Consider the following 20,822-nt stretch of genomic DNA (forward strand, 5'->3'; position numbering starts at 1 on the left):
ATATCTTTTTGTTTTTCAAGCTCTCCATCAGGCTGTATTCACTAAAGGGTTCTGTGGGAATCTTGGCTTACAAGTAAAACACGTGGTTGTTCCTAGTGCCTTTGCATACACTGGCTGGGGATACTTCCTGTTCCCTGACTGTGAGTCACCGGCAGTAGATCTGAGGAGGGGTCTGCGTCTGTAACCCTACACAGGAAACTAGAGAAGTGGGGGGCCTGGAGCTAGGGGACAGGGCGGGCAGGTGAGGGAGGGAGAACTGGACACGGAGGCACAGCTGTTAGGAGTGCGTGCTCTTCGGTCGATGTGTAGGGATGAGTCACAGGTGACAGTGACCTGGAAATGTGCCAGGCGCTGTGCTCGGCTCCGTGCTCCTGGGTCCTTATGACAGCACTGGGGAAGATGCTTTACACAAAGGGAAACTGAGGCTTGGAGAGACCAACTTGCTTACGTTGACACAACAGTGAGTTGTAAAGCTGGGTCACACATCCAGAGACAACACCCCTATCGGTACCTTTCATTACTCTTTACGGTCAACAATGAACTGACCATGTCATTATAACACCAAACCTGAAGACTGGGAGGTCTTAACCTGGATATGAGAACTGAGTAAGACAACCAAGGGCAGGCACAAACCCAACTGCCTTCACTTAAGGTCTCCTTAGGTTGTCGCATGTCTCAGGGGTGAAAACTACTGTGAAAATGCTGGAAACGTTAACTAGGAATCTCAGGCTACCAGCAGAATGTTTCCATTCAAAGGCTCGTAAGAAACAAAATTATTCCCTGCAGGTTATTTCTCCTTGGCACCTGCTTTGATGTGTATGAGAATGGACAACAACACACATTACTGAGATGGAAATTATCCCGTGTTCCCAAACTGTCCTCATGTTAAGCGATCCATTTCTCCACTGAACACACAGCTGAATTTTCTCAGTCCTCGATTCTGATTTCCCAGGACGTGCTTCTGCATTCCCTTGCGTGTTTTCCGCAGCAGGGTGGGGCAGACGTCGTTCTCCGTTCCCTTCAGGATGCGCAGCCTCCACTGGACGGAACCCACACCTGTCATCCCTCCACGTCTGTTTTCTTCCTTTGTTAACAATTTATCTTTATTGTTGAAAGTATTATAGATGTCCCTCCTTTTCACCCACATTGACCCCCTCTCCTGCCCCCACACCCTGCCTGTGTTCATTGGTTATGCATACAGGCAAATACGTTCTGTGTTTATCTCTTCCCTGTCTCTGGATCTATTTTGTTTGTCAGCTTGTCTTGTTCATTATATTCCACAAATAAGAGATCATGTGATACTTGTCTTTCTCTGACTGGCTTATTTCACTTAGCACAATATTTCCTTTTTCTTTTGACTTTTTGCTCCTAAAACTGCCAGAGTCACCGATGACTCCAGGCTTGTCTCCCATCTGGTACTGGCCAAATAGCTGAAATTCAGAAGTAAGACAGTCTTGCCCGGGAGAAGCTCCCAGAGGAGGGAAAAACACAGGCGTGTGCACACTGGCCCGCAGACACAGCAGGCAGAGAGGTGTGAGCAAGGGGTAGGAGCCCAAAGCAGGAAACCTGGATTCTAAAGAGTCAACAGAGCTTTGTTATTATACATTCTGAGTTGCTGGCTTTTATGCATTAATAACAGAGAATTTATTATAAGAACTAAAAAAATATTAGAAACCATCTTGTGACCCAAGTTTATAAATTCGATTTTGCTAGTAACTAATAAAAATCACTTCTAATGATATACTAACATCTTAAATATTAAACATGAAAAAGCTATATACAAATATCTCTAGTGATATATATAATATTCAGCCATAAAAAGTGAAAGAGTCCTGGCCAGTCTGGCTCAGCAGTTAGAGCGCTGGCCCATGGACCGAAGGGTTGAGGGTTCGATTCTGATCAAGGGCACATGCCAGGGTTGCAGGTTTGATCCCCAGCCCTGGTTGGGGTTGTGCGGGAGACAACCAATCAATGTGTCTCTCTCACACCGATGTTTCTCTCTCTCCCTCCCTCCCTCCCTTCCATTCTCTCTAAAAATCAATGGAAAAATATCCTTGGGTGGGATCAACAACAACCACAACAACAACAGGAAAGAAATGCTGCCATTTGAGATAACGGGGATGGACTTGGGGGCGTCTGTAACCTCACGTCTATGTGGAATCCTAGCAAAGCGAACTCAGAGTAACGAGAACAGATCTGTGGTGGCCAGAGGCAGGGGTGGGAGTAGGGGACTGGGTGAAGGTCAAAAGGTATCAACTTCCATTTATAAGATGAGTTAAGTCCTGAGAATATAATGGTGATTATACCTAACAGTACATACTGTAAAAGCTGTTGAGAGAGTAGGCCTTAAGAGTTCTCATCACAAGAAAAAAAATGTGCTGACTATGTGAGGTGATAGAGGTTAACTAGACTTATCGTGGCGATCACTTTACAATATACACATCAGATCATTATGTTGTACACTTTAAACTAATACAATGTTATATATCAATTATGTCTCGGTAAAACTAGAAAAAAGCTCTTAATTGAATTAATTCTCTCTATTCAGCAGTCCAGTAGGATCACAGGCATTGTAGGAGCTGCAGGGCTAATAAAAGAAAGCTTTTCGTCATCTTAGCATTTTATCTAATTATTTACTTTTCTTTTGTTAACTTTATGGATAAAGTGAACTTTAGAAGTTCCTCACAGTATAATTCACGGTGTGGCCAAGTTCGGTATAAACTAGTTCTTTTCAGTAGTTAAGCCAATTGGGCTTTACCCTTCCACGTCCTCCAGTCTGGTCCACGACAGTGCAGGGCTGAGCAGAGTGGGGAAGGGTGTTTCTGGGGCGACCATGCTCGGAGCGGAGGGCTCCTCACACAGCCTGCTCGGCTCTGGTACCACAGCGGGAGAACTCGGCCCAGGCTGATGGCGCACTGCAGGGAGAGCCTGCTGCAGCAGGGCACAGTCAAGCCCCGGGCACCTCGGTTCTCCGGGCTACGAGCATTGTGACCTTCGTCCAGTTGCTCGGCCTCTCTGTGTCGTTTCCTTCTCTTTAAAGTGGGGACAGAAGCAGCGCCCCGTGGGCTGGCGGGGAGCACCTGGCATGCAGGAAGCACTCTTGAAGAGTAGGTGCTATTACAGAGGCGATGACGACGCAGACAAGGGGACCTCTAGACCTAGACAGGCAAAGATGGGGGCAGATCTGTCTCGATTCTTCCCCACGGTGGGAGCTATGCCCAGGTCAGAGGGAAAAACAGCCACAGGACCTGAAACTAGTTATTTTCTGCTGATAAATTGCTTTTGATATAAGTTAGGCTCAGAAAATGTAAAAATACTAAACATTTTTTTAAAGCTTAAAGCAAAGTATTTTATTATGTATATTATTCATTCTCTCTCCCACTCTCTCTCTCTCTCTCTTACACACACACACGCTGAATTACCCTGAAATGACAGGGGAGAAAGACACTGGATGGAAGAGAAGTCATCAGCCCATGAACAGTGAGACACACCCCATCTTCAAGCCGCTGCGCACACTCAGCCTGCTCAGGGGCTCCTCACCAGCCTGTGCTCGTGAGCCCTGGAACAAGGTTGCAGTGCCCGGGGGTACTCTTCATTGTGCATCTTCCAGAACAAAGGAAGACACCAGCATTCTGAGACCGTGACCTCCCCTCCGGGTAGGGCTCACCGGATGAACTCCTGGGTTCTTCCAGCAGCAGGGATAAGGCCCCTGCTTTCCTGGGCCATGTGAGGCTTCCTGTTAACAGTTCACCGAGTCACAGCAGCCTGGGTGCTAAATGAACAGACTTCCCAGCGGAGGTCACATGCTGATTTCTTCAGGGTGCCCTGAACTGTCACTCTGTGTCACAGCAGAACAGCCAGACCGAGAAAGTAACCAAACAGCATGGTGCAGATGCTCAGGGGAGGTACATTTTCTCTGCCTTACTTTGAGAAGTCAAGAGAAATTATGTCATACTTGCTTTCACTAATTTTTCTTTCCTTTCCGGAAAGAACTCCCACCTGTCCAGTTTTGTTTGTTTTTTTAATTCAAGAAGCAAAAGATCAGATATAAAGCAGCCAGTTGCTTACCAAAGGGTCAAATTAATATTCACACACCTAGGCCTCCTGCCTCCCAGCTAGATGACCCTATTCCCATCCCCCTGGCTTTGCCGGGCCCAGGTACAAGCTGTCAGGGCCCAGCGCACGTACCTGCGGGGCGAACCCAGAGCAGCTGGACGACAGAACGGCCTCAGCCCCTCTCCTCCCCTCAAAGTAGCACAGTTAAGCCTCGACCCACAACCTTAAAGAAAACCTGTTCTGTAGCATAAGCAGCTCTTTCCAGTTATTTAATCCTCACCCAAGGATACTTTTTTCTATTTATCTTCAGATAGAGTAGGAAGGAGAGAGGGAGGGAGGGAGAGAGAGAAACATTGATGTGAGAGACACATGGACTGGTGCCTCTTGCGCGACCCCAACCAGGGGCTGGGATGAACCGCAACTGAGGTACGTGCCCTTGACCAGAATTGAACCCGCAACTCATTGGTCCATGGGCCGACACTCTAACCACTAAGTCAAACTGGCCAGGGCCAAATAATCTTTTTAAAGTACTCAGGGGCATATCTAGGCTATAATTAATAATAATAATAATGATAATAACCTTTTATTGAATGTTTAGCACATGCCACATACTCTTGTGCCATATTTATATGAATTATGGTATTATATTTCTGGAACAACTGTATGAGAATGGAAACATTAAACCATTTTGTTGATGAAAACTGGAGGCAGGTAACGTAACCAAGGCCCCGTGCGTAGCAAGTGGCAGAGATGGAGTCTGGGCTTGGGCTGCGGCTCTGAGGGCTCTGTCCCGATGTTCCCCTTCAATGGCGCCCAGGAGAGAATCCAGGGGTGCTCACACAGGTTTCAGGACAGCTCTCCAGGTCAAAATGACTTGGATGAAAGCAAACATACCTATTCCAGGACAACTGTGACATTTGGAGCAGGCTGCACATTAAACAGGCAGAACCAACGCAATCAGTTTCAGAGCGAGGCTGGCGGCAGGCAGCCCTGGTTCAGGGACAGCGCCTTGCGCTCTGCTAAGCAGGACCTGGGCATGTCGGAAGGGTTCGATGCCTGGATCTGCAAGCACTGCGGGGGTTTGTTCCCAGAGACACATGCACTTCTGGGCCCAGGTGGGCTGAGCAGGACGGGGGACAGCTGCAGCAGAGGCGTTTGGGTTCCTGGGGACATGCTGCCCCGTTCCCAGACCACCTCTCCAGTGCTGCCTACTTTCGTCAGAGAGCTGTGTCGCCTAGGGAACAGGTACAGGGCCCTACGGGCTGACAGCGCTGCTCAGGTTCAGTCTGGCAGAAGCACAGGCTGTTTCCATGAGCCTAGGCCAAAGATGGTGACGGCAGTTCAGAATTTCCCTCCTGAGTTTTAAATGAAAACTTCAAGTTTCTAAATCAAATGCTAATTCACTTTCCTGTAAATGAGACACACCCCCCCGTATAGTTCAAGACAATGACAGAACACAGGGATGCTGACCCCCTACGCTGCTCAGACACCCCAGGTGCCTCATAAAACAGCGCATACCCCAGAGGCCCCCACGAGGATTGGGGCTGGGTGGCGAAAATGTGCAGGTGACTCTCTCCCTTGGGTTTATTCCATCCTGGTTCTCATTCCTGCCCCTCCCCCTCCACTTCCATCTTATTCATTAGCTCCTCTCCTTCCTCCCAACCTTCAAGCTGTTTCTCCAGATCAGCCTTCCTTGTACTGCATACTTCGTAGGTCACTACTGCCCAAGCTCGGGGCTTCGGAGACATCCTCTTCGCTCCCAAATCAAACCCAGTCCACTCTCCCAAGCCTCATGCCCACATATCCAGCTCCTGCCCACTTGATGTCCCACAGGTATCACAAGCAGGTACCCAATGACTACTTTATCCACCATCTCCCACCACTTGCTTCTCCTCCCATATTCCCTATCTTGTCACCAAGTCTAACACAGAGAATTAACCTTAGACTCCTCTGTTACCCTTCTCATACCCCATCAATACTAAGTGCCTTTGATTCCACAGGTCTATAGGTCCATGACGGTCAATGGTTAGAGGCGGGGGGGGGTGCGTGTGGTGTAATGTAAACTTGGATGGAAAAAATATTACATGTTTATTTTTGCTAACTTCTAACTATAATTTAGTATTTCCTTCAATTGTGAATACAGGCAACAAACCACAGTAGTATTAGTAATACTTATATTTTGTCATCTATAAAATTATGGACATTTTAAAATGACAGTCAAGTTGTTGGAGATAACAGAAAGTAACTTATGCTCATCACTACAAATTTACAATACTAATTCTGACTGCTATTATATCTTATTATTTAATGTGTTAATAAAGATGTACATATTATATATATCACAATTTTAAGATATTTCGATAACTATAATATAATTGTTTTGTACTCTCATTCATTTATTTTATGCAGTCAAAACCATTATTCAGAGAAGGGGTCCACACATGACAGGCCCAGAGACCCATGTCACAGTAAAGGCGCGGGGTCCATCCTCTCCGGGCTTCCCCACCCATCTGCCTAGGGCACATGTACTGACCGCTCACCAGGTACCACGCACTGTGCTAGGCCCTGGGGATGGTGAGATGAGAAACACACAGCTCCTTCCCTCAAGGCGGGGGAGGGGGAGAGCTGACCATTTAAAGACTGTGTGATGAATGCAACACCATAACTTGACATAGGGAGCCATGGCAACCAAGGGGAGGGACAAAACCATAGCCCCGGGAAGGCCTCTTGGAGATGACAAAGGAGCCAAGTCTTAAAGGACAGGTGGGATTCAGTCAGGCGAAGCAGAAAAGACCGTGAGGACGCTCTTCTGGAAACGAGTCTGAAATATTTGCTCCAGGAAAGGGATGCGACTTTATGCAGAGTCGAGGCACTGAAAATAAACATAGTTTGATACTGTGCACAAAGTCTCTAGACCCAGAAAGGAAGGAAGGAAGGAAAGGAGGAAGGGAAGGAGGGAGGGAGGAAGACAATCAGCCAGTACATTCTTCGGAGTTAAAAAGGCCAATTTTCCTCAAGAAGATCGAAGGTTCTCTTCATGTGGACGATGAAAATCCAGAGGCAGAAATCTTAATTTAGAACCAAAGCCTACTGATGACAGTCTGATAATTTTGTTGGGGGGCTGGGAGTGGGGGACTCAAAAGCCACCCACATCAGGTACTAGAGAGACTATTTAGACTGCCTGTGGCTTCCTGACTGAATGGCACAAAGATGCATTTTTCAGAATTACTTTGAACATTGAATAACTGAGATATATTGAGTGATTTTTGCAATAAAATATATGGTTCAAAACGCCTTCACCCTGGACAGCCCGGGGAGGTGCGCAGTTTCTGAACGCCCATGTTCGGCTGCACACACAGAGGACCCTTGCCGGGACACCTGGAGCAGGGACGTCCCGAGTCCTGGGGAGCGGCTCCCAAGCGCGATGCATGGCCGGGGCTTGGGAAGGCGGGAGGCCGTGGCCACTGTCCTCCAGGAACTACGCGCCCTTGCCGGTCCCTTATTTTCTCAAGCAGATGGGGACCTGTGTTGGTTCAACTTTCCCCAATATTAAATTACAGCGTGTTTCCTTTTTTTTTTTTCCCCATTATAGAAACAAAAAGTTCCTGTCTCTGTACCTCGTTTCACTTAGGGGTGGGATTGCATTATTCTGGGGGGAGCTCCAGCTTCGCTGGGACAAAGGATACGCGATACAAGGCGAGGTAGCCTCGTCCCCCGAACTAAACAACAGCCACTTCCCTCACTTCCATGGGGACAGCGCTCTCTGAAGAGCAAAACAGAGCCAGTGCCTGGAGTTGGGCAAGTTTACTTCTCCGACTGCATGTTACTATCAACCTCGGAACGCCTGCCACCAAGCACCGTCTCCACGTTTCTCCCATAGAAGTTTCAGTGAACGAGCAGCCCCGGTCTGGGAATGATTACGTCTGCACATGGATTCAGCTCCGGGCAGGAACGAGTTAGCACCTTCCTCTGACCTCCTGAGCACAACATGCACCCGGAATCCAGGATGATGAGCATTTTACAGCAGCTGGCTCCCGCAGGTGTAGGATGGGCTTGGACACACCAGGGGTCTAGTCAGTCAGCAAGTGTGAGTTTTGGAAGTGAGCATCTGCCAGTCTTATTATGAACCGGGGAGCTGAGTTGTTTTTTCATGAACTTCCAGCCTTGGGAACTAAAATGCATTTTTGAAACAAATTCACTTATAATTTAACTGAAAAGCAAGATATTGTTTTTCTTGTATTTTCACATCCTTCAACAACTGAAAAAAAATGGAAAACCCTGGAGACAGGGTCCTTCTGAGGCCCCGAACTACCCCATTCAGCTAGCGAGGGTTTCTTCTGGATCCAAAATTTCAATCTCTAGCCAATTTGAGAAATATAGTGACCACTACGACCACAGATCAACACAAACTGGCATTTTCTAAAGTCCTCTCTGGGTGAAGCTACTACAGATTCATATCGTGAAAATATTTTTTATAAATTTTTTTTTTTTTATCCTTACCCGAGGACACCCTTTCATTTTTTTTTTTTTTTTAATTCAGAGAGAGCTGGAGGGAGAAAGAGGAAGAGAGAGAGAGAGAAACATCGACGTGAAAGGGACACATCCATCGAGTGGCTGCCACCCGCACAACCCAACCAGGGCCGGGGACAAACTGCAACTGAAGTACATGCCCTTAGTGGGAACCGAACCCGGGTCTCTCTGCAGGCTGTGGCTCTAACCGCTGAGCAAAACCGGCCAGGGAGTGAAAATATTTTTTAAAGAACACATACACTTCTTGCTTTAAGATAACTGTACTGGGAGGTAATAGAAATGTAAACTGACACCATGGGCCAGTTTAAGGGCAATGTCTCAAAGTCCATGAGGAGATTATAAACCCAGGAGTTCTGCTTGCAGACCACAGGTCCCTGGCCACTCAGCAGATGTCACAGGTCAGCACTGACCGTAAAGCTTGAAATTAGTGCAGGCCAATGGAAAGATAAAAGCACACATGGAATTAAAAATTTTCTAGTAGCCACATTAAAAAAAGTATAAATGAATGGATAAAATTATTTTTTAAAAAAATATGTTTTTAGCGATTTTAGAGAGATAGGGACTGAGAGAGAGAGAAACATCAATGCGAGAGAGAAATATTGATCAGCTGCTTCCTGAACACCCCTACTAGGGATTAAGCCTGCAACCAGGGCATGTGCCCAACCAGGAATCAAACCTGCGACTTCTTGGTGTATGGGATGACACTCAACCAACTGAGCCATACTGGCAAGGGCAGGATGAAATTGTTTTTAATAATATATTTTACTTAACACAATATATCTTAAAATATTATCATTTCAACATGTAATCAATACAAAAATAATAAAAAAAATTTTACTTTCTTTGGTACTAAGTTTCTGAAATCCAACGTGGTTTGCACACTTACGGTGCATCTCAATTCAGACTAGCCACAACAACCACGCGTGGACAGATGGTGTAGCTCTATCCTAGTCTAGATGAACAGACAGACAAATGATGCCACAGGAGTATGAGAGCCACCTAAATTCTAGGGTGCTTAGACCTCACAGTTGCAGAGATTGTGCATCTACATATTTGAGTAAGATTCTAGCATTTGCCCTGGCCAGCTTGGCTCAGGGGTTAAAGCGTTGGCTTGTAGACCGAAGGGTCTTGGGTTTGATTCCCAGTCAAGGGCACGTGCCTGTGTTGCTGGTTTGATCCCTGGCCCTAGTGGGGGTTGTGCAGGAGGCAACCAAATGATGTGTCTCTCCCTCTCTTCCTTCCACTCTGTCTAAAAATCAATGGAAAATGTCCTAGAATGAGGATTAACCATAAAAAAAAAAAAGATTCTAGCATTTGCAGCAGAAACTCACAAAGGATAAATATTTCAATCGTTGCCTTTCTGCACCTGCTTGTATAGAACACTGGTCTTGGTGTCAGCTGGACATCCCTACTCTAATGCACTGGAGAATAAGACAGGTCACTGAGTCATTGGGTTGTAGTAATGTTAGTTCTTTTCCAATGTTTTCCCTACATTTTAATATAACTCATTTATTCTATAATTATTATTGAGAACCTTCTCAGTACAAGGCCCTAGAAAGAAGTAGGATTTTAAAGATAAACTCAACAAAAAAAGGTGGTTAAATATATTTAGTCATGCAATCAGCTTTACTTACTTTCTATGCAACATTCGAGCACAGCGTTAGTTTTAGCTAGAAGTAGAAAACTCTATCTGAATCTACTAACCCTTGAGGTCTTACAGATTCTAACCAATTCCAGCCTTTCATCTTCAGTCAACATTTCTGCCTATCTACTTACTCCCTTAGAGCACTGAATGGATTACCTTAGATAAATGTTCCTTTATGATTTCGTCGTCTCTCTTCACCACGTCCATCATTTCCTGGCCCCCAAGGTATAAAGCATTAGCTACATTAAAAAAAAAAAAAAAGCCAAAGCCTTAGAATAGACAGGACAAACACAACTGTCAAATGAACTGCGGTAAATTCCCATCCCCCTTTCCCTCTGGCAAGTGCTGGCTGACGTGAGTGCGAGGCTGACGGCGGAGCTGGGAGGCACGCGTGTCTGGAAACAAGAGCACGTCCTATGAAGAACCCGCGCTCACCCTCACCTGGCCCTCACGGCAGCAGCGTTCGGCAGGATGATGGCCCGATGTCACGTGTGTAATTGTACCTGGTCAACGTGTTGTTATGACTTCAGGATTAAAGCACAAATTTTTACAAATAATAATTAGAGACACACATTTTTATAGGTCTTTGACAAAGGTAGCATTTCAAAAGAGCAGAAGACAGATGGTCCGTGGTAGGCAGAATTCTAAGATGACACCATTACTTCTAGAATCCCCTCCCTTCTGGGTGTGGTTGGAACCAAGAATATGATGACAGTGTGCTCCCAGACCAAGGTATGCTGCACGGTGAAGATGACTCCAAGGAAGAGCACCCTGGTGGGCTCAACCGAGTCACACGAGTCCTCCAAAAGCTGAGTCTCTCTGGCTGGTGGCAGAAGGGGAAGTCAGAGGCTCAAAGCACTGAAGACTGAAACACACTACTGTTGGTTTGAAGGTGAAGCTCATGTAGAAAGGACCCAAGTGTGACCTCTAGGAGCTGAGAGGGACCCCTGACTGACTGCCAGCAAGAAAATGGGGACCTCAGTCATAAAGCCACAGGAACTGGATTTTGCCAACCACCTACCTGACTGAGCTCAGAAGTGGATTTCTGGATATGCAGGGGAACAAGAGAGGCTTCTGAGAGGCAGGCAATATACTTCTTGAGCTGGGTGAGAGTTAGGTGGGAGGTTGGCTTTATGCTCATTTACGGGGGTAAACATTTACGTTTTAAACACTTGTCTGTAATGTCATTGTTGAATTAGAAAAAGTTTAAAAATTCAAATAACTTGTAAGGAATTGCATTTTTTAAAAGTAAATTTTTCATCAAGGAATGTATCTCACCCCATCTTTATTCCTACTTTTTCCCCCTGATAATTTCTCATCTAAGTATACTTTTAAAAATAAAAGACAGCAGAATACCAGTTAACCTTTCCAAAGATTGCCTCAAAGAAGTCATCTTTTTCATTCCTCAGCATTGCTCATAACACAACACAGTGATCAAAAAGAATAATACCAAGCAGAAGTGTAATTTCCTAAGGGGAAACACATTTCTCTTGGCAGAGACTGTCTACAGCATTCCTGGAAACCAGCAGAATTCAGAGTTTCAAGCACTGCAGTGAAGGAAATATCTAGAAGCAGGAGTAATGGAAACAAAAATATGAAAGAGAATGATTTAGAAGACCCTTAATTGTTTACTTTTGTTTCATTACAAATCTAAATACAGGTGCTAAAAAAAGCTCACCGAGGAGTCTAATATTCTATTTTATTCATTATTATCAGCTTCTGCAATCTGAGTGGGGCAAGTTATAATTAAGTCCATGAAAGATAAGTCCCAGGACGAACTTGGTGATGTAGTAGATACTATGTACCTACCCAACAATTAATTTTAAAAAATCCTTATTTTCTCTACTAGAGCCATGAGAAAGTCAAAACATACAACTTCATGTCCCTTACAGCTAAGGTGGTTGATAGTTCTGGCTAACAGTCTACTGTGTCCAAGTTCTTGGGGGGAGGACTTCTCTTTCTAAGCAAGCCAGAGCCTCATCAGGAATAAGCCTTTGCTTTTACCCTCCTTCCCCTTCATCTGTCTGAATGTCAGACAGGAGGCCTAGACGGGCCGAAGTCATCATGTGATCACGAGATGACAACATGTAAATAAAGGTCTAGGTGCAAAGGACAAAGGAGTGAAGATCTAGAAAGAACCCACGTCCCCGATGGCACCATTTAGATGTTATTTACCTCTAGACTGTCTACCTCTAGATTTCCTGGTGCATGAGAAAAAGAGGTTCCTGTTTAGGCCACGGTAATATGGCTTTCTGTTATCTACAGCTAAACTCAATCCCAGCTGATTGAAGAAAGTAAAGATGGGTTCTTTGAATTTCTTGGATGCTCTTGGTCGTTGCACAGGGGCTGAGGCTGTCCCATCAGATTCTGGAGTTGGCTGGGGCAGAATGGGGCAGCAGCCCTCCATGTCTATACTGCTAGGACTCCCTGGCAGGGGCAGGTAGGAGCTGACTGGAAAGGAACCTTGCCAGGGACAGCCCTCCTAGCGCATCTTCGGACTGGTCATGAGGCTGGCAAGATGTTGCTGAATGCAGGGGAGGTAGGGACGTGCCGGCCAAGCAGGCCTGCATGGTAGCAAAGTTCTTGGGGTTGAGGACAGACTGTGGAACTGGATGGCCCTGAGACGTGTGTCCCCCACTCCAGCAGAGTTCCACCCAGACAGATCTGCTCGGCTGACCAAGGCTGGGCACTCCGAGGGCACAAACGAGGAAAGTCTGTCAGGAGATGAAGCAGGACTAGATATGTTCAGAAACCAGGGGAAGTCTTCTTACAGGGGAGTTCTTTGGTGTTCTTTATTTGTCTCCAGATTGTATGCCATCTTTTCCTAATGGTGCCCAATGTGGCTTTTAGCAATCTGAGAGCCAAACTTGAAAACGTAATTCTCCTATTCTAAAATTTCTGTAGAACTTGGAGAAAAGTTTATTATTTACACAATGTATTATGTTTCTCCATAAGCCAAGAGTTTGGTTATTATAAACATCCATTTAGTCTGCAAGTAGAGCATCTTATCTATGTGACAAAGAGTGAAAAACACAACTCAGTTATTATTATTTTTTTTTAAAGTACATTTTTTAAAGTGGTGGATAATTTAAATATATATATATATGTAAAAATGTCTTCAGAAAAAAATAATAAAACCTCGAGTCATTTAATTCTACAACCAAGATAATATTCTAGTGCCATATCAGATTACTTTTTGTCCTTAATCCTGACCACATACACACAGAAAACCTTTTCCTTCATTGTTAAATTTTAGGCTAAACTTCCATGAACCATGAAGGTTGCAGCTGACTTTCATAAATGAATTTTCCTCAGCTACACACATAAAGGAGAGAATAGCTAACATGGAAGTCTAGTTTGTGTTACTCAAAAATTATTCTGGGATTGAGTGAGACATATTCTGAGAAGAAATGTGTGGTTCTTTAGTGAAGCTTATGTGTCAGTTCATTGAACAGTTTGGTTCCTTTCATAGCACTGTACATGTTTTCAAAAGTCACCTCCATATTGGTTAAAGAAAGGAGAGATTATGAAAGTCCCTCTTACGAGAACGGACGCACAGACTGACGTAGCCTGCCAGGCATGCCCTTTGTCTCTGCACTGGTTTTCTAGTTAGGTAACTGAAAGGAATTAAAACATCAATTTGACCTAACTAACAAAAAGGCCCTAGAATATTTTTTAAAGTTAATTATCTTGACCTGTGATACTGCTAAGCTAAAATATATTTGCTTTTAGCTTTGATCAGAAAATCCAATTTAGCTGTCTCAGTGAAAAGTCTACTTCTCCTGAAACAGAAGAACATGTAAAGAAAATATGTAGTAGCAAACATTCCAGAATTAAAATTAAAGAAAAAAACCCCCTATGTATTTTCTTTAAAAAGAACGTTTGAAACAACCCAGCTGCATAAGGTGAACAAAGGAGCACGAGTGAAGTTTCTAAGATATGCTAACTGAACACGGGCTACTCTCCTCTGAGCGCTGGATGGGAAAAGAGGGGTCAAGACTCAGGCTGGTGAAGAAGGCCAAGGCCCAGAATCTCAGCCTGCAGGAAGGGACATGCCATCTCTGCCAAAGGGCAACAGTGTTTGAAACACTTGAATATTTTGATTCCTTGAATTTTTTAGACCTTACAGCAACAACAACAACAAAATATGTGTATGCAGTAAAGGATACAGAAAATCAGTTTCTATCTAGACAGGGCAGGATTTATTATCCACTCCTTGGACTGGCAAACTTCCTCCATTTGTTTCCGTAAGATTTCTCCTGAAGCAGACGTTACATAATGTGCAAACACTGCAAGGCCTGAAAGTCAAGCTGGCCTGTTAAAGGTCATTGTCTGGATGACAGGCCACTGAGAAGCAGGTCTGCAGAGGGAATGTCCAGAGGGTACAGTGAGAATGGCCACTGAGGATGATCTTGACCTGGTCTCCCTTCCTCTGAATATCCCCTTTGTGCACCCTGAAAACCATGCCACCGACTCAAGAAGCTGGTTTGAATATTGATGACCTTCACCATTTACAAGATACAAGCTCAGGAAGAGTCCACTAATCATCTGCAAGGGCCAGTGTCTTATAAGTATTCTTCCCTCTCAGCTTCTCAGCTGGGACCTTCTTCTATGTGTAGTAAGCAAGGTAACAGGAACCACTGAAGGGATGGCCAGGGCAAGTCTGGGCAAAGGTGGCTTCTGTGGTCGTTGTTGTAAGAGGAGGCAACGGAGGCATGGGATTCAAAGGGGACAGGTGGGAAGTAGCTGGCTAGGATGATTGAGATGCTTGGTTTAAGGACCATCCGAGAGTCACTACTAGGAGACTGAACCAAGAACCCTAAGAAGAAAGAAGCCAGGTATTTTTGCCTCCCTTCTCTTTACCTGAGACCATATAGACTGGCTGGCTAATGGGGAACAAAAACCTCGGACATCAGAAGGCGAGCTCTAGAATGAAGAGAAGAAAGGGGATGTCAAAAATAGGAGGGCTGTGCTCCACACATTTCTTTGCAGGTTGGTTGTCTGGAACAGAGAAGAAATGTGTCTGAGTGTTCGATTTGGTTTGAAGAGTCTATTTTACACAGTATATCTCTACTATGGTTGTGTGGGAAAGGAATCCCAGGTCCTCCAAGCAACAATGCATTTCGCTGGAAGGCTCTGGTTCCCTGACTCATGGAGAGGAATGTGTCCTGTGTTCAAACTGTCCTGTTGCTCGATGCCTGACTTGGGGCTGCTGGAAGATGCAGGAGGTCCATCACTGCAGCTGAAAGGAAGATTTCTTTCTCTCAAGTGGAACTTATCAGGACTACTTTAAGAAGGTGTTTATAATTCTGCTATAGAAAACCTGGAAAACACCTTTAATAATTACCTGTTTTAATAAAAAACATTAAACACTTATTATTTGTTATATGTAATATATTACATACAGCCCTCTGTATCCACGGGTTTCACACCAGCAGATTCAACCAGCCTTGGATTGAGAATATTAAGGAAAAAAAATTACAGAAAGTTCCAAAAAGCAAAACTTGAATTTGCTATGTGCTGAATGGTATGCTGAATCCAGTCAAATGAATTAAGGTGTAGGCATACCCTGCTGTAGTCTATATGCAAATATTATACCATTTTATATAAGGGACTCGAACATCTTGAATTTTGGTAGGTCCTGGAATCAATCCCCTGTGGATACTGAAAGACGACTGTATATAAGGTCATTACACATAGAAAAACAAGTACAACTTTCTTATATCCCATGTTCTGATTTGGGTTTAGAAAATATTTGTAAGGAGGCATAAGGAAAGTACAGGTAGTTGCCTATGGAATACCTATAAGAAACCCTGATGCTTTGGGTAGAGTGTTCTATAAATGTCTATTAAATCCTGTTGGTTGATACTATTATTGAGTTCTTCTTATTCTACCTTGTTCTACCAGTTGCCGAGAGGGGTGTTTAAGTATGGACCTGTGTTTGTAGATCTGTCTATTACTCCTTTCAGTTCTGTCGGTTTTTGCTTCACATATGTTGTAGCAATCTTGTTTGGTGCACACACATTTAGGACTGCTGTATCTTGGTGATAGATTGACCCTTTTGTTACTATTATGAAATGTCCCTCTTTGTCTCTGATCATTTCCTTTGCTCTGGAGTCTACTATCTGATGCACGTTTCCTCTGCTATCCGAGAGTAGAGCCCCCTATGAAACCTTTCATGCGAGCAGTATCTCCTGCTGTCCAAAAGCTGTGTCACGCCACTTCGCTCGTATGGAAAACCATTAGTAAGGTAACTTTTTCTTTTTAAGTGAAAATCCTCTTTGGATTTCTTCTGGTTAGTGAAAACAGGTAACAATATAAGTATTTTGTAAAAGTGAAGTGGTATAACACGAACTTTTGGAAAGTGGGGGACACCTGTATTAACAGTCATTCCTGGTTCCTTTTGATCAATGTTTGCATGATATATATTTCCCCATTCTTTTACTTTCAAGCTACATAAATAATTTTATTTGAATTGAATTTTCTGATGATAGTATACAGTTACGTTTTTTAATCCACTCTGCTAATCTTTGTCTTGTAATTGTATTTATGCCATTTATATTTAATGTAATTATTGCCATGTTAGAGTTTGTACGGCAATGTATTAGTTGTTTTCTGGTTTTTATTTCTCTGTGTTCTTTATTTTGTCTTCTTATGTGTTACTGAATATGTTTCAGAATTCCATTTTTATTTACCTGTGGTGTTGAGTATCTCTTTGTGTAGATTTTATTTTATTTATTTTATGTTTTTTTTTTATCCTCACCCAAGGATATTTTTTCATTAATATTCAGATGGAGTGGGGTGGAGGGTAGAGAGGGAGAGAAACATCAATGTGAGAGAAACACATTGATTGGCTGCCTCCCACACCAATTCAACCTGGGCTGGGGATCAAACCTCAACTGAGGTATGTGCCCTTGACCGGATTCAAACCCAAGACTCTTCTGTCGACGGGCCAATGCTCCAACCACTGAGCCAAACCAGCCAGGGCTCTTTGTATAGATTTTAAAGTGGTTATTCTAGGTATTACATTATATATAGTGTCTATTGGTATTGACTTCTTACCAGTTCAAGCAAAATGTAGAAACCTTACTTCCCGTTTTTGTTCCTTTACCCTCCCCTATTTATAATTGTCTTAAATACTTCTTTTGTATACATTTAGAACCATATCAGTGTTATAATTTTTGCTTCAACTGTTAAACATAATTTAGAAATTTCCAGAAGAAAAGAAAAATGTAATTCCTTATTTTTTTCTATCTGTTGCTTTTTTCTCTCTTAATGTTTCAAGATTCCTTCTTTTTATCATTTCCTGTATGATTAGAGAAATTCTTACAGTGATTCTTTTATGATACATCTGATGGTTATAGATTGCCTTAGTTTTCCTTCATTGGAGAATGTCTTAATTTCCTCTTTTTTCCCTGAAGGATATTTTTTGCTGAATATACAATTCTGTATTTACAGTTCTTTTCTTTTTGCACTTGAAATACACGTGTTATTTCTTTTGGCCTCTAAAAACTGATGAGAAACCAGTTGTCACCCAAATAGATTTTTCTCTATAATTAATGTATCATTTCTCTCTGGCTACTTTCAAGACATTTCCTTTGTTTTAGCTTTCAAAAGTTTGGTTATAATGTGTTGTGTGGTGTGGTTTTCTTTGGGTTATTCCATTTTTGGAGTTCATCCAGCTTCTTGAATCTGTATGTTTATGTCTTTTGCCAAATTTGAGAAATTTCTATTTATACTGTTCTATCCTCATGTTTATGGATTCTTTACTCTGTCCCCTCCACTTTACTGTTGAACCTATCAACAGTAATTTTTAATTTTTAAAATTATTTCAGTTATTGCATTTTCAGTTCTAAAATTTCAAGTTTTTCTTTAAATCTCTTTCTTGACACTTTCTATTTTTTTCATTCATTTCAAACATGTTTACTATTTGCTCAATTGAAGCATTTTATAATGGATGCATTAAAATCTTTGCCAGATAATTCTACAACCTAGTCATTTTGGTGTTGGTATCTATTGTCTTTTGTGATTCAACTTGAAATTTTCTGGGTTCTTGGTATGACAAGAATTTTAACCAAACTATGGGCATTTTGGGTATTATGTCATGATACTCTACATCTTATTTAAACTTTCTGTTATAGCTTTTTTCTCACCTTCCCCCCAACTTCTCCAGAAGACGAAGTGGGATGAGGGGAGTTCCACCTCATACCTCCAGATAGGGTAGAAATCTAAGTTCTCCACCTGGCCTGTTGACACTCAAAGGATGGACGGGGTCCTCATTATTGCTTGGCAGGGGTAGGAATTCTGACTCCCCATTGGTCTTCCACTGTTACTACTCTGGCTGGCAGGGCTGGGGGTGTCTTGCTACTTCTCATATGACCCCCACTGATGTCACGGGGTGGTGGTAGCCCCGTTACTACTAAGCAGTGGTGAAAGTCCTGATGCCCCACTCATTCTCTTCCAGACACCTCCCTAGTAGGGAGAGAGAGAAATGCCTCATTACTGCTGAGTGGGGGAATCAGTCCAGGCTTTCCACTTGGCCTTTGTTGGCATGGGTGGGAATAAGACCAGTTTTTACTATGGTTCTTGGCTAGTTTAGAACAGTTATCTAAAAGTTTCTTTTAGAAAGTTTGCCATTTTCCTGGTCCTTTGGCTGCTGTCGGGACTTTTTTGGGTCTGCACCCATTTGTGTTTCTAGGTTCTGGCTCCAAATCTAGACTATATGTGGTAGAAAAAGAAAACCCAAAAGCACTCTCCATTGTGTTGTTCCTTGGCTCCAGGGTCCCTACAATCTGTTTTCTTCTTTACCTTTCAGAGTCTACTTATGTTTGTTTTACATATAATATACAGGGCTTTTAGTACATAGTAGGAGAAACAGGGCAAAATACATCTATGACATCTTCTCAGGAGCAGAAGTCCTTGAGAAAAAATGGAGTCCCTAATAGAGAAGGCTTTTTGAAAGCCTTTCTATAGAGTAAAAAGAAAAATATCAAAGAAGAAAAAAAATTTAATGGGAAATAAGATGAGTTATTGAAGTACGTATAAGTAGAGTAATCGTATATGTTTGCCAGAATTTCAAGTGATTTCTGTTTGGTCTCGAATAATTTCCAAAGGTGCACAGGCCCTCAGAGATGATCTAGTCTACTCTTGATCTGACCAATGATCAAGAACCAGAAAGGGGAAAGGACTAAATTGAGGCTACAGAGTGAGTCTGGGGCAAAACCAAATGAGAGTTGAAGGTTTCTGACTTGTAGTTAGTGCCATTTTCACAGATGGGGCTGTCTCTTTCTTTGCTATAATCTGAGGGAAAGATGAGGGGCTGGACCAGAAGTTCTTTTTTTTTGGTTCGTGCCCCTAGCGGGAACCGAACCTAGCACTCTTTGGTCCGCAGGCCGACGCTCCAACCACTGAGCCAAACCGGCCAGGGCTGGACCAGAGGTCTTTAAAGGACATCTCCAACTTTAGTCTTTGGTGATTTTTATGACTGTCCTGAACCTTGCATCCATTCTCCCTATCTTATCTTCTTCTACTGCTATGTTAAGGCTGAGCATACACAATGGGGGTTGGGTAGAAAATGAAGGGGAAAAAAAAAATCTACAAATACAGAAAATGTATTAAATTTCTATTTGTGATGACTGCTTCTTGCTACATATTTGGAAAAACACCTCCCATACAATGTGTAGCCTGTACAATCATGAAGGCAGGACTGTGACTTGGTCCTGGATTCTAATGCACATGACCTTGTGGCACTCGTAATGCAAGGTGAACGTGGTAATTTTACTCGGGAGTCCCGCATTTAAGATGAACCGGGACAAGCGACAATGGCAGCAGCTGTGGTGAAAGGAGGCCGACTGCCCGAGCTGGGACACCACTGACTAGCTGTGCGACTCGGGGCGAATCCCTGTACTGCTATGGACAGAGACATAACTTTTCTGTCCCTCAGTATCTTTACCTGTAAAACAGAACATTCACAATAATTAACCTTATTAGTGCTTCTGAGAAATATGGGTAAAATCTTAGAATGGTGTCATTAGCTGCTACCGCAACCATTGTTATTCATTGGAGGCCTCTTATAAATAAAAGACTAGAAAGACAATGTGCATATATTATACTTAATCCTAGAATAATCTTTAAGTAAGGATATTATCATCCTCATTTTATAGATTAAGAAAGTAGAATTATTTTATTATGAAAATCATTTATAAATACAGTACAGATTAGTATTAACTAAAAACACACGTTACATTTAATAAAAGTTTGAAGCCAAAAGTAGCAAAAACATTTCCTGGCACATTTAGAAAATATAATCAGCAAAGCAGTTATATTATCTGTGTTATATTACCACGACTAATATTTATTACTTTTTAAATTTAACCCTCTCTAAAAACATTTAAGGAGGAAAATTAAAGCAGAGACTGTTCACTCTACATGGATATTGGGCCTGGTTTCCTTGGGCTGGTTTTGCAAAGTTCTTAACAGGACTCTCAGGGTACACCCTGAGTCCCTGTGCAGAAGAATTCTTTCTCACCGTTCTGCAGCCAGAGTGGACAAATAGCAGGATAAGGTTTAAAATTAAAGCTGGAAGAGCCTT

At 43.1% G+C, this 20,822-nt stretch overlaps 1 protein-coding gene across 2 annotated transcripts in view; it reads right to left on the reverse strand.

The window, feature by feature from the left end:
- LDAH (lipid droplet associated hydrolase) overlaps positions 1–20,822 on the reverse strand; it is a 98,928-nt gene that overhangs the window by 4,727 nt on the left and 73,379 nt on the right. Inside the window, exons 6-7 of one of the 2 annotated variants that reach the window (XM_036263512.1) lie at positions 15,095–15,157; positions 10,416–10,470 (exon numbers count right to left, since the gene is read on the reverse strand). In XM_036263512.1, the coding sequence (XP_036119405.1) occupies positions 15,144–15,157 (14 nt within the window). In that variant the 3' untranslated portion in view covers positions 10,416–10,470; positions 15,095–15,143. Of the gene's footprint in view, positions 1–10,387; positions 10,471–15,094; positions 15,158–20,822 lie in introns of those variants that run through there. The other variant, XM_036263511.1, reaches the window with a different exon arrangement.

The sequence above is a fragment of the Molossus molossus genome, unplaced genomic scaffold, assembly GCF_014108415.1.
Source record: "Molossus molossus isolate mMolMol1 unplaced genomic scaffold, mMolMol1.p scaffold_m16_p_15, whole genome shotgun sequence".
In the NCBI taxonomy this organism is placed as follows: domain Eukaryota; kingdom Metazoa; phylum Chordata; class Mammalia; order Chiroptera; family Molossidae; genus Molossus; species Molossus molossus.